At 30.6% G+C, this 19,330-nt stretch overlaps 1 protein-coding gene across 4 annotated transcripts in view; it reads right to left on the bottom strand.

Moving 5' to 3' along the window:
* Nucleotides 1–19,330, bottom strand: part of LOC118202346 (protein phosphatase 1 regulatory subunit 21-like) — a 235,139-nt gene that overhangs the window by 86,321 nt on the left and 129,488 nt on the right. For all 4 annotated transcript variants that reach the window (XM_085817028.1, XM_085817025.1, XM_085817026.1 and 1 more), the window contains 3 exons: nucleotides 7,495–7,631; nucleotides 2,501–2,584; nucleotides 2,282–2,409 (listed from right to left, as the gene is read on the bottom strand). In XM_085817028.1, coding sequence (XP_085673154.1) covers nucleotides 2,282–2,409; nucleotides 2,501–2,584; nucleotides 7,495–7,631 — 349 coding nt within the window. The remainder of the gene's footprint in view (nucleotides 1–2,281; nucleotides 2,410–2,500; nucleotides 2,585–7,494; nucleotides 7,632–19,330) is intronic.

The following is a 19,330-nucleotide window of genomic DNA, read 5'->3' as shown; positions in this document are numbered from 1 at the left end:
TTTAGTACCTTATGAAAGCTTTCATAACAATTTATGGTTTTAGGAGATTTTTCAGAGGCTGCTTCATTATGATTCTACACTTCAATTGGAAACTGTGGTCTTCTAGAACTTTTTTAGTTCCAACTTAAATAACTACATTCAAACATCAGTCCCTATAGATGCACATCAAAAGTATGCAAAAATAGAATAAAAAAAAATTAACTATTGGCAGTTACAAGAATAAAAATGTTGTACAGGGGCAGTGGTAAGAATTGTAAGAATTGGAGGCTCCCTTCAGCCCACCTGGACATGAGTGTCCCCATAGCTCAAAAGAAGGGGCCCTGTATCTCCACAAACGAGGGCAGCCAGTAACCTAGCCACCCCCAAACAACAAACAAAAATACTAAATCAAAAATAAGTAAGCACATCTAACACAAAATTACAGACCAACAAACAAACAAACAAACAAACAAACAAACAAACAAAAAAATCCATAAACATAAATTCACAACATAGAACAACCACAGATATCTAAAACCCATATAAATACAGAATTCAATTTTAACAGAAGATTCCTACCAGCATCCTATTTTCATTGATAAACTTCATTAGAGCAACAAAATATAATTAACAGGAGCAGTGGTATAAAATATTATAGTGCATGCAAAATTTTACTATAGTTTTCATTCTTTTATATACCGCCTCTGAAAAGGTTAATGTGAGCATTTGTCCAATAATTTTTTTGGTACTTTTCCGCTTCACCCGCGCAAATCTCGCCAGGCTGACTTTATTGGTGAGAGCACACAATATACACATAAAAAAATTTTAGTTCTAAGAAATTTTTATTTTGAAGGCATAAACATTTAATATCGTTTGTAATTTTGTAAAAAGACAATAAATTTGTAAAAAGACATTAATTTAAGAATTTACTATGCTTTTATCGTACAACATACTGATTCGCCGTTTCATATAACATGTCCCCAAGTGATCTCATTTCACGTAAACTATGTTATAAAAATTTAATTGTCTCAGTAATTATACAAAATAATTTGAAGTTCAATCTTAATTTGTAATGCAAGTTTAAATGCAAGAATTATTTCAATTCATACAAATAGCTTACTCAGAAATTATGTAAAACCACAGTGATTTACTTCGCTAGTGCATTCTCATTAGAGTGGATGAATTTAACCCTTGACTTTGCCTTTCCTATATTTTAGCCTTCGGGTGAGTGGTGTGATTGCATCCTAATTGACTTAATTACTGCGAATGGCCTTAGGGCATAAAATTGAACTATCTGGTAAAAATTCTATGTAATTGTATGCCAGTATTGAGAGAAACAATCAATCTGACAAGAAATGGCTGTGACTTGTATTGAAAATGAGGCGTAAAAGGTTACCACAGAGGATAGTCCGTTTGGCATTGGTTGTACGATTTTTGGTGATTTTATCACTTGCGCCGGCAAAATAGAAAAGTATCATTTTTTCAAATGATTAAATAAATTTTCTTTCAAAAATTGAGTAGGTGTACGATGCTCAGATGGATTAATTATTGATTGATTAATGTAAGGATATTTCTACGTATTTTATTTATGTGAGCTTATTTTCATGTGAGCATATATCTAGGTGAGCTTTTTTCCATGTGAGCATATTTCTAAGTTAGCATTTTTCCATGTGAGCTTTTTTCCTGTGAGCATTATTCCTGTGGGCTTTTTTTCTAGAACCCATGGTGTTAGCCATAAACAGCATCTGGAAAAAAGGTAAAACTATCGACAATAAGGTCTACAGCGAGATGCTAGTCTGTGTCGAGCTGTTAGCAAACATCTGTGTCGAGCTGTTAAAACATCGAACTGAGTTCTGGCAAAAAAGATAATGTTCCATCAGGATAATGAAAGACCACATGTGTATGCATTCACTGGCTGGACTCTGCATGGACTTAAATGAGATCTTTTGTCACACCCACCATATAGCCCTGATATCAGTCCTTCAGACTTCTACCTTTTTTCACATCTGCAGTTATAGCTTGCTGTTGCTAGCTTTGATTCTAGACAGGAAGTCCGAAATGAAGTTGATCTGTTTTTGGAGTCATGGTCACCAAGTTTCATGGCCAAAGGCTTTGAAAAACTACCAAAATGTTAGCAGATAATTACACATTTAGGTGGTAATTATTATTACTATCTGCACTAAATGTACTGCTTTCATGTTTTTTTTTTTTTTTTTTTCCCCAACTTTATTAAGAACTTCTTTCGGGGGAAAACTTTCATTACAACCAAATTTTAAACATTACATAATTACAAATATTAAACCTTTTTCAGAGTTGTAGATAAGGATACCAAACTTGATAGAATGCACTCATCAGTATTTTTGTCAGATTGGCTTGACATAGGCAATTGATGGTCCATAGTAATCTTTGAACCAAAAAGCTGCCTTGACTCTATAATAAAGTATCACAGCATAACTACCAATACGAAATTTTGTACATTTAAATAAACACAAAGCTATAACATTTTAAGCACAATACATACCATCAAATAATGTTTGCAAAGACGTAATATTGGAAAGAATTTTTTGTACTACTACCGGTTGAGTAGCATAGCATGAATCTGTACCTAAAGAATATAATGAAAAATTAATGATACAAACTCTATTTTAGATTATTCATATAAACACATAGATATAAAATACAAAAATTGTCTTCTACTTGAAGCACTGATTACTTCTTAACTAACTAGAAAATATTCATAAAAATGTTCAAATGAAAAAGTGAAAAATTATTTTTGCCTCTATATTACATTTTAGTATGGAGTGAAAACTCTCTAAAACAACCACTTAACAGTTTTAATGATTTTGATCTCTATCTATTGAAGAATACTCGCTGTCACAAAACATTACATGATTTTATTTTTTTGTTGCAGTACTCACCATAGACAAGATGACTATTAATGATGCGCTGACTGAGTTATGCTCCATTATATGTATTTTATTACTTAATTATACTCTGACATACTTTGTGCAACTTATGAGGATTTTTTTTCCAAATAACTTTAATTAGTTCAAAACCTTCAGACGTTTTTTACAAATATAAAATATGAGGTATACAAGTCTGGTATAAAAAATTACTCCACACAAATTTGCTTCTAACAGAACCAGGACTTCACTTGCATCTCAAGATGGAGCTAAGGATCCAGAAGAAGGCTCTTGCACCAGAAATGGACAAAGTGAAATTTGAAATCTTGATTAATGGACTACTTAGTTGCTTTATTAAGGGAAATTTGAAGTTATCTTTCAGTGCATCACATATTAGCACCAAGGTAGCTTAAACATGGATCATAAACACATAAAACCTTCACTCGGTATTGAAGAACACTTCTTTCGATACAAAATAAATTTTGAGGCTAAAAAGTATCACATCCTTGTGGCACACTTTTCTTCTTAAAAAAAAATCAAGACTGCAAAAGACAGAAAAAGTGAATTTTAATCAGAAAACTTTCAAAGGCAAAACAATCTTAAATCTCCTTCTCGCTCTATTACCTTCCTCTGTGACAAATGCAGCTTATGCTACAAAACATATCAGTCTTTATCTGGGAGTCCCTCAAGATCTGGACCAAGATCTCAAGAAAAAAAAACACTAAAATATCAAAATATAATCTGAAAAAAACCAGTTTTTCAATTTTTTAAAAAAATAACGATAAACTGTCATGCAATTCACAACTGTAGAGATTCCATACCAACTGTAAGTATTCCATATCTCCAAGCTTTATCATATGCTAACAAAGAGACAAATATTAAGTGATTCCGCTTACGAAAGTCATTATGCATTGCCATTTCTAAAAACCAATTATCAATATTTGTACCTTTTCTGGAAACCACTTTGTTATGTAGGAAGAAGGTGATTTTGCTATAGAAAAGACAAGATTTTTCAGGAACTTTTCAAAGCTAACACATTAGTGCAAGCGGATAATAATTAATTGGATTCATAGGACTCGTACCTAGTTTTACAGTAAGGGCAATCACAACTTTCTACTATATGTTTGGGAAAAATAATTTTTTATATGTCCTGTTATACACTAGAGTGAGAAGGAGTATCAAAAACTATTTGATTGAGTGTTGATGTCATATAATTAAAGGAAAACCAGGAACAGGCTGTTTTTACATGTTACTAGGACAACTATCTCTTTAACTCAAGCATGGTAAGATCTGAGTAATCATTCTCCCCATTTTGTGTCAGTATAATAGGGCTATTTTCCTTTTAAGAGAATAAACTGCAAGACAGAAATATATGTGTATAATTAGTATTTGTAGGGATATAAGCAATAACCTCCTCCAAAATGTTAATGATTTATTTTCAGCTATTAATAATGTAGCAATTTGCCCCCCTCCCCAAGAATGGTAAATAAGTAGTCATTATAAAATCCTGACATTTTTCTTACGCTATTCAAACTCATTTTCTCAGTACAGATACTTCTATCAGAGATACATATGATAGCTATAAAGCTCTTTGACTATACAAATCTGTCATGCTCTTGTTTTAGCTATTTTAACTGATAATGATAGAACAGCATCAAAAAAAATATGCTGAATTTTTTTTGCATGTACATGAATTCTAACATTCATGGTTCCCCTAAGCTCATGGATACTTGGAAAGTCTGGTAGATGACTCTGCTAAAAATATTTTGGCTGCTTTGACTTTAGTATCCATAGTGGTTTTAACGGCTTTTTCAGTCAATTTATCATTCACCTGCAGTCAACTAAACCATAGGACAAAAAGAGATATGGTTGCTTGATCTAAAAGAAACAGTAGAGGTTTTGAGTAACAAAGAGCCCATTACTTACATATATACATATATACCTAATATGCTGTTAACCTGTCTTATTTTTGAGACATAGTAAAAAAAAAAAAATAGTTGCAAAATGTTATTAAAAAATCCAAATAAAATTACTTCTAAAAAATTCAATTTCTTATACTAATGAGCAACACACTTCTATAAATTAAAGAAAGAAATGAGAGATCTTATAGAGTCAAATACCAAAAATCCGCCGACCTGAAATCCGCCAACTCCTGAAACCGGCTTTGCCTCTCAAAATATAAACATTTAGTTTATAGGTTCCATAAACCGCAACATGGAGTACGAAATATTGAAGAAAAAATACTGACTGGATAATGACGTCATAATTACTGAATAATAATGAGTCATAACGGAAATACCAAATTATTGACATCATGATAAGAGATTTTTTCTCTCCAATCTGCATCGAGGTAAAAAAGCAGACGATTAACTCAACTCTTCTTTCAAGTACACGCTTCACGTTGTTGTACTTTCTGAGCTTTGTTATTTCACGAGATTATTTAGTAATGTTGTTTTTTTTATCCAGATATTTTGTGGATATATTAAGAATATTTTAAATTTCAGCGCTTTTTAATACAATGACAGATAAGAAACACACTTGTGATTTTACTGCTTGCAACGTTGAAAAATGTAAACACTTTGCATTGACGGTAACGAAAGAAGTGGAAATTCTGCTAAAGATGGAGGCAGGTGCTACTGCTCAGTTTATAGCAGAATTGTATGAAATTGCCACAGGGACTGTGTATGATATACTGAACAATAAAGAAAAGCTGTTGAAATTTTACAGCAACAGTGATTCTAACGTCGGAATTCGAAACCGGAAATCTTTACATGAGGCGAAATCGGCAAACCTCGATGCAGTCTTGTATGAGTGGTTCCAGCAGTGACAGAGTGATGGGGTACCTATTTCAGGGCCACACCAAGCCTAACCTGTACTCCTGAGAGAAAAGGGGAAACAGATTCATGCTGCTTTAAAAATAGAGGTACCTCATGTAAATGAACAATATAATAAAATCAGTTTATATATGTAATAATAATTTAATGCATATAATTAATTATTGTATTAATGTATATAAAAATTTAATCAAATGTATATAATACGCCTTATTTATTTTGCCCTTTTAGTCTGAATGTTATCTTTTCTGTCCTGAAATCCGCAAAATCCTAAAATCCGCACAATCTCTGGTCCCAAGCGTTGTGAATTTCTGGACTTCTACTGTATACTGTTAAGTGGCAACAACATTCTTTTCGGATTTTTAGCTTTAATAGATTTTGTTGCTGCTAGGTGAATAGTATTTTATTTCATACGTGAAAAGATAATATATCTTCAAAGAGGTAATAATAATAATAATAATGAGAGTGAAAAATAATCTTGAAGTTATCCATTTAGTTCCTGAAGGTGCTTTCTTTCTACATAAAAATCATAAAGCAATAACAGAGGAAAGAAGAATGCAAGGAAAAAATTATGTTAAAAAGGCAAATTTGTTTTTAGTTCAACCCTTTCACGTTTACTCAAAAGAGGATTCCACATATCTGCTTGTATTAAAGGTGATGTAAAAAGTATAGACAAAATACATTCTCTAGGTGAAAACAAACAAGGCTTAATTTCTAAAATTAGTACTGCAGCTTTAATAAAGAACAACTAAGGAGTTGAAAAAAATAAAAAATAAATAAAACAAATAATTAAAATTAAAGTAAATATACAATAACGAACAAAGTGATAAATAATAAATTAAAGTATCATAAAAATTAAATGACATAATAAAACAAATAAAAGGTGAGTAATTTTATGATAGTATAAGATATAATACCAAGTGTAAGAGAAAGTTAAATGTATTTTGAACAGCATTCTTTATAGTCATACAAAATTATATCTTTATTTTGGTTTTTAATCTATTTAATGTTCTCTTGATTAGATGGTTACAGTTCACAAAATTTCCCTTTCCTGTGAAAATCACATTTCATCATGATGGGTTTTCCTCCTCAGCTACTCAAATTTTCTCAGCAAAAGTGAGATACATCCAACAGCTAGAATCAACATTATTTTTAATGAATATAAAAAGAAATGCATTATAAATACAAAATTTTCAATCAGTATTGCAAATATCTTACACACACACAAAAAAAATAAATAAATAAATAAAAAATTAAAAAATAACCGAAGTCCATTTTTAAACTCTTGGGTACATTGGCTGAAATTATTATTTCACACAAAAACTGGGATGTACTATAACCAGTTTCCAGTAGCTTTGCCTGAATTTAATTCTGAAGTCAGATTTGTATCAAATAATCATTTGAATTGCAGGCAACTTTTTAAAAACAACTGAAAAACCAGCTTAAAAACTGAATTTTGTATAGCTTTAAAAATAAAATATTTATTTTATTTAAACAATCCAATGATTTTAGCTTCTCACTTATTTTGTTCCTCATAAACAAATTTACTTTCAGGCACATTATGAAACCAATATATCAAAAACAAACCTTTGCACATAATGTGTGTGTATGTGTATTATACCAGGCATTATTTAAACCTTTTTGAAGAAATAATAATTATGAGCAAGACACCAGCTTGCTCAACAGTTTTGCATCGTTATTTTGAGCAATAAATGATAAAAATGCTAATAATCATAAAAAATTTTTGTTACCAGCTTTCAGTTTCTGGGATTTCATACCTATGAAAGATAAAAGTTGAATGTAACGATAAAGTTTTTTGAAGAAATACGTTAGTTTTCTAGACAAAGAAACCAGTTTGGGAACAAGCTCAATAACTTTTGCAGATGATCCAGTCCATGAATCTTTATTTTGAATCCTGTAAAAAATAAAAAAATTTAAAAATTAAAAAAAAAAAAAAAAGAAAGAAAGAAAGAAAAGAAAGGAAATCATTTAATAATACATTTCAAAACTTTTGAAGATACTGATATCAGTACATGTCTATATTTCACAAAGTAAATATAATAAACCATATCATAACTTTTGTAATACTTATGACAATTTTATTACTCAGAAAAAAATGAAATAATTTATAGTTGAAAAAGGAAATGTTCAAAAGTACCTTTCTGATAAAGAGAATATAACACTGAAATGATATAATTAGTAATATGAGTAATTTTTAAAAGTTTCTGAAGGTTACATTGTAGAGTCATTAGGATTTTTTTGGAAGCCAGAGATATGAAAAAAAAAGCAACCGCCTTAGCCAGGAATTGAAGCACGGACCTCTGGAATACCGGCCCAGTGTGCAGAACCACTACACCACGAAGGACACTAGGAAAGTGGGAGAAATACCTTACAACACTGAAATTTGTGTTCCCCCTCCCCTTTGGTAATTTAATTTTTCTTGCTCTTTTATCGAAGTAAAATAGATAATTTACTCAAAATTTACATGATTATCAAATTTATGTTCTGTTGAGAAAACACTGATATTTAAGAGATTTCTTGACCAATATACAATTGGAGATTCTGAATAATTTTTTTACTGCTTATGTTTTCTGAAGTTTAAGCAGAAGCTTCTTTAATCTTAACTATAGTAGTTGATGTTATCAAAAGTAATCTTAACAGGTATCAAAAGTAATCTTAGTTTAATCTTAAGTTTTTCCAGATTAAGACATATTTGAACTAAACTATATTCTTGAATTATCTTTAGAAGCTTGCTTTAGTAACCACAATTATTAAGTAGTGGGGTTTTTAAATTTAAATATTTCTGGCGAAATATCTGAAGCATCTGTATCATTTGGATATTCAAATGCAAGTCAGTTGCTCATTTGAAATTCCTAAATCCAATGACATTAATAATTTCCCGGTTAAAAATTAGAATTCCGAAGCTATCTTGTTTAATTTTTTATAATTCCATCAAAGTTACGATATAGAAATATTTATCACTTCTTTCATTTAAACTATTAAAAAGTATATTTCTGAATAGTTATTCTTGATGATATAATTCATTAATCTTTTTCTTTTTCATTTCTCTTTCTATACTATTGATAAACTGATGATCTGAATAATAGCTTCAGTCATTGTGAGAATTTTTAAGTTCATAGTTTTGGTACTTAAGACTCATATCAGCAAGATATTTAAACCTAAATTTTTGTATTTTCTGCACAGAAATAATAATTTTATTCTGACTTTTTATTTAATTCAATACAGCAAAACATATAAGGGATGTTTGCTTAAAGAAGAAGAATGCCTATAAGGAACACTTCCTCAAGAAACTGCTTCATATTTATGTTGCACATGGGGGTAAACCACCAAAATGCCTATGCAGCCAACCCATTCACAAAGATTCGATATTAGGCTAACCCCTCTATCAAGCATGCAGCTCTGTGTATAATTAATTTTTTTGATTGCAAGGCTTTATTTATCTTTTCTACTTTTTAGAGTATTAAATTTCATTGCAATGATTTATCATTTGAAGCCTTATATAAATAAGGATAAAACAAACATAATGATCTAAAAATTATACGAAATACCTGATAATGATTTATTTGTCTCACTTTAAGTATTAAACTGTTAATAATTAATTAAGCTTTTGATTTGGATTGGTTAATTAATTAAGAACAAGCATATGAGTACCATTAATTAAGAGTTAAGTTCTCAAGAATGCTGCACTCCTTTTTATTGCTTTAAATCCGATATTTTAAATGATGCTTTCTGATAAGTTTGAAAATTGAAATTTAGTAATCATAATTTATTTTTTAAATGTATTTATAAACTCTCACCACTAATTTGGCATGACAGATATAAGTGCTCACTGCCCTCATCTTTGTCCCAACACTGCTTGTTATTATAATACTTTTAATAAAATTCTTTATTAGATTTATCAGTATTGAAAACAAGAACAAAACATTTCAAAACCAAAAGAACAAGATTTTGTTTATATTTTTCTTATGCTTTGGTAAGAGTCGATAGAAAATGGAAGGTTAATGGCATTCTGCTTAATTTATTTTTGATTGAAAATAAATTAATTATGCTAAACTAATTATTTTTGATTAAAAATAAATTAATTTTTAATGGAAGACTTAACAATGAATATATATTCCACATTATGTACAATAAAATAATGCACTGCTGGGGATAAAAATAATTCCTAAATAATATGACAACATCTGCCCACTGTAATCCTGGGCAAATTTTTCTATTTGTATTTTTAATAGAAACTTAGTTTTATTCTGACAGTTTGTAATAGTACAAATAAACTTAATATTTTTTAGACAAGGCTCAGTTAATTGTGTATGTATATGTTAGCAATTAATTAGTTCCTTTATTAAAAATACATTCCGTCATACATTAATTGTTAGTTACTTGCTTTATTCAGAAACATTACCGTCAACATTACTGCTAAAAAAAAACATTACAGTTCAAATTATTATCGCTCTGAAAAAAACTGTTGTTGCCAATGGTGAAAATACATTTTAAATAAAATTAATACATTGCATTTACATTCGGGCCCCCAGACTTAGTTATGACCTCGGAACATTAAGAACTTATATTTAAGAAAATTAAATCTGTAATATTAATGTTTATAGTTCAAAAGTCTTTAGCTGTCATATAGATTCAGCGTCGTTTTCTATTCTTTTTCCGTGTCCTAGTTTTAGTAATATGCGGCGTGTTGTTATCGTTATCCCCAGTAACACTAATGTCATCACCATCATCATCGTCTTCTTCTGATTCAGCTTGACACTGCCATGACTTTAATTGGCTCACATGAGCTGTCGTACTAAAGAAATGTCCTTTCACCTTCTCTTCTAATTGAGTCACTGTATAGGTATCACTTGGTAAAACTTCTGTAACTACCAAAGGTCCTCGATACTTTTGTTGTGTTTTGGTCAATTCTCCAGTTGATTTAGGTACTCTTCTCATAACTACTATTTCTCCTCGTTCGAATGTTAAAGAATTACTTTTCTTCTTGTCATAATTTGCTTTCATTTTCATCTGCATATCTTCAATTCTCTTTCTAGCTTCATTCTGTAAGATTACTGGATTCTCCCATTCATCTGCGTCTTCATCTGTAATCATCCTCATCAATCCGTCGTTAAATTTTGGTGAATAACCGTCAAGCATTTCGAAAGGAATTTTATTTGTAGTCTTATTTATCATATTGTTTAGATTACTTTCGCATTCCTTAATCTTTTTGTCCCAGTCTCTCTGATTCGGATTTTCCATACTCGTTTTAATCGTAGCCAAAATTGTTCGATTTGCTCTTTCCACCATTCCATTACCACTTGGATGCTGAGTTGAATTGAGTGTATGACTGATTCCATTATTTTGACAGTACTCTCGAAATTCCTTCGCTGTGAAACATGTTCCTCTATCGCTGATAATTTTTTCTGGTAACCCAAAATCATCTACAAAACTCTTCAATGCAACTAACACATACTTGGTTGCAGTACTTTTCATAGGATATAAGCGTGTAAATCTCGTAAAATTATCAATTATTACAAATAATTCTGTATTTCCTCTTGAACTTTTTACGAATGGTCCTAAATGATCTATATGTATAATTGCAAAAGGTCTTCTACCAGGTCTAATTGGATGCAGTACTCCTTGTTTCTTACCACTAGGCATTTTATTTACTAGGCATTCGAAACACATCGAAATGTGATGCACAACATATCGTTTCGTTAATTTAAACCAGTATGATTCCTTGATTTTGGCAACAGTTCTGTCTGCTGAAAAATGTAGCAAAAGATCGTGAAATTTTACTACAATACCTTTTCTCATCGATTTAGGTATGACATATAACAATTTCTCCTTTTCCTGATCTTTCACTTTACGAAACAATCGATTACTCTTCAAGACGTAATTATTTCTCTGCATTCATTCTATCATTTATCTTTTTCTTTAAAATGTCTATTAATTTGCGTAATTCTGGATCTGAATGCTGAATCATAAGAATTTGTTCATCTATCGTTAGCGTTAAACAAACTTCCAAGTTGTTTTCAATTATAGAGTCTAAAGTTTCTTCTGGCTGATCAACTGGCGATCAGCTCAATGCATCTATGTGACTCATTCTTTTGCCTTGCCTGTGCTTTATTTCAAGATTGTATTCCTGGATCAGATTACTTCACCTTGCTATCTGAGGATTTGAGTTTTCTTAGCGTTTAAATAAACTAAAGCTTGGCAGTCTGTAATTACCGTAAATCGGATTCCAATTAAAAATTGTCGAAGTCGTGTCAAAGTCCAAACTATAGCCACTAATTCTAATTTGCTTGAATGATAATTCTTTTCTGTTTCTGTTGTTCCTTTACTTACACAATAAACTAAATGCCACTTTCTATCTTCATCTTTTTGCAACAGCATTCCTGCCAGCCCTTTGTTGCTCGCGTCTGTGTGCACTTCAGTCTCTGCTTCGGGATTATATAATGCTAGTATTGGTTCATTAGTTAAATGATCCTTTAAAGTACTGAATGCTTCTTGCTGATCTTCGTTCCAACGAAATGTTTCATCCTTCCTCATCAATCTCGTTAGCGGCTCAGCTTTCTCTGTGTATTTCGGTACAAACCTTCTAAAGAAACTCGTAAAACCTAAAAATTGTTTAACTTCATGTTCATTGGTTGGTTTAGGAAAGTTTAATACGGCTCGTACTTTTCTTGGTCCAGGTTGCATACCATTTGATTAGAAATCCCAAATATTCAACTTCATCTTTTCCAAATTCGCATTTTGTCAGTTTCAATGTCAGCATTGCTTCTCTCAATCTATCAAACACTTTCCTAAGTTTTTCCATCATTTCTTCCCAAGATTTAGTCGGAATTAATATGTTGTCCAAATAGCACAATACTTCTTTATTAAGCAATGGACCTAAAACTTGATTCATAAGTCTCTGAAATTCTGCAGGTGCATTAGCTAACCCAAAGATCATACGTTCAAATTGACCAGTATCATCTGGAGTGATGAAAGCTGTTTTCAGTTTCGCTTCTTCAGTTAAAGGAATCTGCAAATATCCATGAGCTAAGTCCAATGTAGTGAAAACTTTACACTCACTAAGACATTCAAGGAGATCATCTATCCTAGGGAGTGGAAATTTATCTTTAACAGTTTGCGAATTCAACTTTCTATAATCTATCACTAATTGTAATTCACCTGTTTTTTTCTTTACGAGTAAAACTGGACTAGCATACGGAGATCTTGTTTCAGTAACAATTCCATATTTCTTCCATTCATTTATTATCTTCTTTATAGAAGCACGCTCTTCGGCATTGGTTTTATACGACTTCATGCAAATAGGCTTACTCCCTTCAATTTCTTTAATATCCATTTTTGTTAAGTTTGTACACCCTAATTCCTCCATATTTAATGCAAAACAATCTCGATACTCATTTATCAAATGTAAAACTTCCTGTTTTCTTTCTAGCGTAGTATTGTTATTAACTTTTTAAAGTATTGTTTTATTATTGTTTTTAATTGTAAATTTTATATTAGTATTGTTTTAATAGTAGTTTTAATCGTAGTATTGTTTTAACTTTCACGAAATTAACCCTATTACTTTCGATTTGAGTTTCTTGGGAAGCCTTCAGTTTAATTCGCGGAGTGTTGCTATCATTTTGCAACTGTGAAAATGGGCAGTCATTAGCATAGCGTATGTGCAAGGTATTACCTATCTTGGCGTATGCAATATGTGGTAAATCAATCCATGTTCGACCAACTAATAAGTCGCAGGGTTGCGTTTCATCTCCTACAATGAGAACTGTAATGTCCTTTCCTTCCACATTATCAATCTCTTAAGTTAACAGTTACTTTTCCCAATGTTCTAGCGGCTGGTTTATTCTGGTTCCCAAAACCAAACAATTCCTCCACATCAGGTTTTATAATAAGATTCAGTCTCTTAGCCGCAGACTGTTTCAATAAACACGAACTAGAACCCGTATCTATGATTGCAGTAATTTCTTCTCCATTATTGATGCGAGCATACTTTAAATATACAGCTGGTGAAACACCTGAATTCTGGTCCACGGATAAATTATTTTTAACATTTGTCAAGTCTGGACTCTTAGACATACACTTTTTAAAAGTATGACCCTTTTCATTACATTTCCTGCAAATAATTTCTTTTTTAGGCTGTGGACAATCCGTTGCTATACGTCCATAATCATTACAATTGAAGCATTTCGGCTCACCCTTTTCATTGCAGATGCCAGAATTATATTCCCTTTTCCTTTCGTCCGTTTTATAAAATTTATCTCTCAGATTATATTTATTATCAAAACTGTTTTTAAAACCCACTTTGAAATTACCATCTGTCTGCACGGAATCGTTAACATTTCTTTGTCTTGAATACTGATTATAGGATCCTTCATAAAATTTAGAACCAGATTTGGGCTTTGAATTATGCCTAAAAGTTTTATTTTCTACTTGAAGTACTTTTATCCCTGCCTGAATATTTTCATATTCATCTAGTTTTTCAGCCAACTCTTCAGGATTAATGAATTTAGACCAATCATCAATGAAATGGTCTCGGATAGCAGCGGGGACCCTCTTCTTTAACTGATCAGTAATAATAAGTTGTCTTAAAGAGTCAAAATCTGTTACATTTAATCCAGCAAGCCACTCTTCAAAATAATTTTTTAATTCAAACGTGAAGTCCTTCCACGTATCACGCAGTGTTTTAATATGATCAACGAACTTTTGCCGAAACTGTTCAGGGCTTAACTTAAATTTTCTCAGTAGCAGTTGCTTAACGTGCTTATAGTCGTTAGCTTTTTCTTCTGATTCACGGGCAATTAATTTATTTCATAAGGCAATAGACCCAACAGCTGAGAAACCCAGTTTTGTTCTTCTAACCCAATACGTGGTGCCTGTCTCTCAAATAAAACTAAATAAAAACTTATATCACCTTCATTCAAATCATACTTATGCATTAATTTACTCATATCACAAATATTACTTCTACTAACATTAGAAGAAACATTTACATTACTACTTCTGATTTCCGCTTCTATTTTCAATTTTTCAAGTTCAAAAGTTCTTTGCTGATCTCTTTCTATAATTTCCATTTCAAATGCTCTTTGCTTATCTTTTTCTAAAATTTCTAACTTTTCCCTGTCTAAACGATCATTTATAATTCTATCTAGCATTTGTTTAGTAAAGTCTTTGTTATAATTCTTACTATTCAAAATCATATCTCTTAAGCCTACAATTTTAATATCAGAAGGGACATCTACATCAAGTTCCAAAGCAAGTTCTATTAAATCACATTTTTTGCCTCTTGCCAAAATAAGCCATCTTAGACTTCAATTTTCAAATACTAATACAATAATTATACTTAAGTTCCTTCCGTTTAATACTTAGACATAACATAAACAGTTTATAAATTCACGTACCTTTCTACTTTCAGTTTTGGCGAGTTTCCACATTCAGTTTAGGCTTAGCGTACCTTAAGGCAATACGTTGTTAAATCTAGACAATAATTCTAGTTTATCTCACTTCTGAAATGTTAGCAATTAATTAGTTCCTTTATTAAAAACACATTCTGTCATACATTAATTGTTAGTTACTTGCTTTATTCAGAAACATTACCGTCAACATTACTGCTCAAAAAAAAACATTACAGTTCAAATTATTATCGTTCTGAAAAAAACTGTTGTTGCCAATTGTGAAAATACATTTTAAATAAAATTAATACGTTGTGTTTACATATATATATACGTAATAAGATTACTTGCAGTAAGATGCAACAGAGCGACAATGATTCTCCACGTTATATCCTGGGAAGACTTTACTGTGAAGTTAGAAAGATGATACTAGAAAGAAAGACTTATAGACAGACATGGACGAATTGAATATAACTTTTATTAGTGAATATGAACTAATTATCAAAAACGTATATTTCATCCCACATGATTATGGGTACAATATGCACCCCACAATTTCACATAGAGTATCACACTTTAGATAATGGCATAGTTAATAGCACAACAAAGCAAATGCAGCAAAGTAGCATCTTGACTACTGGAAAGCTGAAGTTAAAAGGTGCACAACTATAAAATATTGAAGCTCATCAAGAGAATGTTTTAGTTTAGATTAGAAAGGCTTCAATTCTCAAAATTTAGTGTTCAGGTTACGAATTAGCTACATCATCAACATTATGCAAGCCATACAAGATGGATTGATCTAAAATGACGCAGTCCAGAAAAGCTATTACTACGATTTTTAGAACAGAGAGTTTGAATATAAGGGTTACCACTAGTTTAAATTATAGTTATTATTTACATTTTTATATATATATTTATATATACATGTAAGATAAAAAATATGAAAGCAAACTTCTAAATTTAATTTACTATAACCTCTTTTATTTTCTATTTCATTTGGGAACTTCATCTATCTGTCCTAAAAATAGTGCTTAAGTCCAAACTGCGTCATTCAAATTATTCATGCGATCTTACGTAACCCTTAATGCAGATGCCTCTTGATCAATCACCAAATTGCAAACCTAAACTTTTCTCTTCGCATGCTGCCATCTTGAATAACTATGCCCTTCAGCTTTGCTCTCTCTACTGTGCTAAGATGTAATTTCGCTGCTCAGCAATATAAAAAAAATTTAAATCTTCTGTGGAAAGGCACGACTAGAGCGCCAAGTGATTGTGGCCACGAATATCAATTGCAAATAAAAATGGAATTAAAATTGCCTCAACTGCCAAGTTCTTTAGATAAAGTTAACATTATTAGCAGACTACGCAATCAAAATTCTTCTTCAATATGGATCTAAGCATGCAATGACATCCGGCTTTTCCTTGTGCTTTTATTATTATATATATATATATACATATATAATTAAATTACATGAATTAAATTTACTGCTCCACAGAACGAGGAAAAATGTTTCTTGAAAACATTAAAAATATAAAAATCCCATGATAATAAAAATAAAAAGATAAAGAACTTCATAGAAAAGTTTACATTCCACATATAAGGAAGACAACTCATAATAAAGGTTTCTGAAAAGTAAGCCTAAAGCCAAAATTTAGAAGAAAATGCAGTTAAAAGATAAAAACTAAAAATGCAACAAATTAAATTGCTTCAAGTATGAACTTTATCAAGGGGAAGGTTAGACACGAACACTCTAGCACATACTTATAAAATTCAATGAAAGTTTGTGTGGCATTCTAGTGCTCCAAAACAATCTTTTTAAATTGATTAATTTTTTTTTTAAATAAACTCTTTGTAACACTCACAAAACCCATATCCTTTGTTCGTGGATTTTTATTCCAAATCAAACAGAACTAACAGTAAAACAGAACTATACTTGCTTGTAAAACCCTTTAGATTGCTACCGAAGCTACATCTATGAGTGAAATATTCTTACCAACTATATTACCCCAAATTAATAAATTTTATTCCTAGTCACAGATCACTAGTTAAGCCTGAATTCAGTTGTTATTAAATAATGAAGATGTTATTAAATAAATTGCAAAATAATGAAGATCAGCCATTATAAAATAATGAAGATATTTGTTTCCGACATTGAGGGAAAATGGTGGCTTAAAGATCCACCAGATTATGAACACATGTTGTTCTCCACCCAAACATAAACACCTCAAAACATAATTTTTAAATTTTTTTCCTTTCTTTAAATTTTTATTTATTTGTTTTCAATATATGTGGTTTGTGAGAATTTGATGACTTTGTTATTAACAAAACTCAGCAATTTAAAAGCACTGTACCACCACTCCTCAAAATAAGATACTTTTATCTTCAATGTAACAGTAGAGTACAAAGTCTTTAATCCAGACATCCATAATCCGAAATTATCTATAATCCGGAACTAAAGCTACAAACTTTCTGCGCATGCATAAACGCATAATGCGTTTACACATGCACATATCCGTTTACGCATGCTCGTTTAATGTATAACAGATGGTATAAGCTAGGCTAAAATTATCTAATTATCTATTTCAGTCAATGTTGCAGATTGCATTGTTCCTTAATCTTCTAATTGGATCTGGCTGATTATTTTTTCAGACTGTTAGAGCAATTTTATAAAAAGTAAGCTTGAACTTATGTCAAAAAGAGTTTTCGATTCTGGAGCTGACAAAGGATCTACAAAGCGAAAGCATGTTTCGATGTACCGCTTCTGATATTGAAGAAAGTGACAGAGAGGTTATTGAAAACGAAAAAATTTCAGTTGGCAAGTTAGTCGGTATTCTCAACACAGCAATTACAGGACTTGAATAGTGGAACTGAACAAGAAATTATGTCTGTTTATAGAGTTAGAGACAATATTAGCACAAAAAACGAAGGAACTTAAACAACTTACATTGAAAGAAATGTTTAATAAAGTAAACAAATAAATATTAAGCTTTTTTTTTTTTTTTTTTTTTTTTTTGTAAATTTTGATACCCTTTAGATCATAATTGCTCTTTATTTCATAAATTACGATTTCATATTTTTTATTTTATAATTTCTGCATGCCATCTTACCAGATTTAAATTGATGACCTATAATCCGGAAAAACCCCTAATCCGGAATCACCGAAGTCCCAACGAGTCTGGATTAAAGATTTTGTACTGTATATTGTTATTCAACAAAACATAAAATATTTAACTTAAATTTAATCTGTTTGTTATTAACTAACCAAATAAGCGCATAGCAATAAAATGGTTCTTAATAATATTTTTTTTAATAATACAATCAATTGATTTAAATAAACAAACATTTAATTCATGATAAATCTAATAAATTTTACAAGTTTCTTCATAAAATATTTTTCTAATGTCTTAGGGTACTTAGTCGGTATAGAATACTTTTTTGATAGCATTTTACAGTTTTTCATTTATTTATTTTTGTATTCATTTATTTATTCATTAATTTTTTAAAAGATAAATCCTCATTTAAGGTTTTATTACAAATGAAAACTTAAAATGCAATTGTTTTACTTAGCTGAAAATGTGCTAATAATTTGTAGGGAAATATTTCAGAATTCAATATGTTTAGTCTATCTAGAGTGACCTACATCTAATAATAATATCATTAAACTCTTTTCTTGATCTTTTCGATGTTCTTTGAAAATGATTCATCAGGTTTTATTGCATTAAGTGGAAAGATAAGAGGAATTTTGAAACAGAAGTAATATATATGATGACTGCTAAAAAATGATTTCTGCATCTCCTACCATAATCTGCATCTCCTACCATTTCTGCATCTCCTACCATAAAAAAGGGGTAATTGGAACGATTGATATTTAAGCTAACATCAGCAGTGCTAACAATACTGCAAAATAAAATAACATTTAATATAATATAAACATAGTTGAGAAGATCTAAAGGAAAGAAAATAGTTGGCATTTCTTAATTCTCTGTATTTAAAACTGTTAAACCGTATGACGCTTTTATGAACTGAAAAATAATATACTTTAAAACCTTTTCCTTCATTCCAATCCTGTAAGGATTATAATTAAGAGTGGTTATTATACTAGAAATTATATAGTGAGCTGCAGTATTCACTACAGCTCATTGCATAATTTCTATTGCAACTAAAGTTTAGTATTGTTGGACTGAAATGATTAATTAAATAAGTGTA

The sequence above is a fragment of the Stegodyphus dumicola genome, chromosome 5, assembly GCF_044657685.1.
Source record: "Stegodyphus dumicola isolate Sdum_Otavi_A_Nest chromosome 5, ASM4465768v1".
Classification (NCBI taxonomy): Eukaryota; Metazoa; Arthropoda; class Arachnida; order Araneae; family Eresidae; genus Stegodyphus; species Stegodyphus dumicola.
This window is presented reverse-complemented; position numbering and strand designations above follow the sequence as displayed.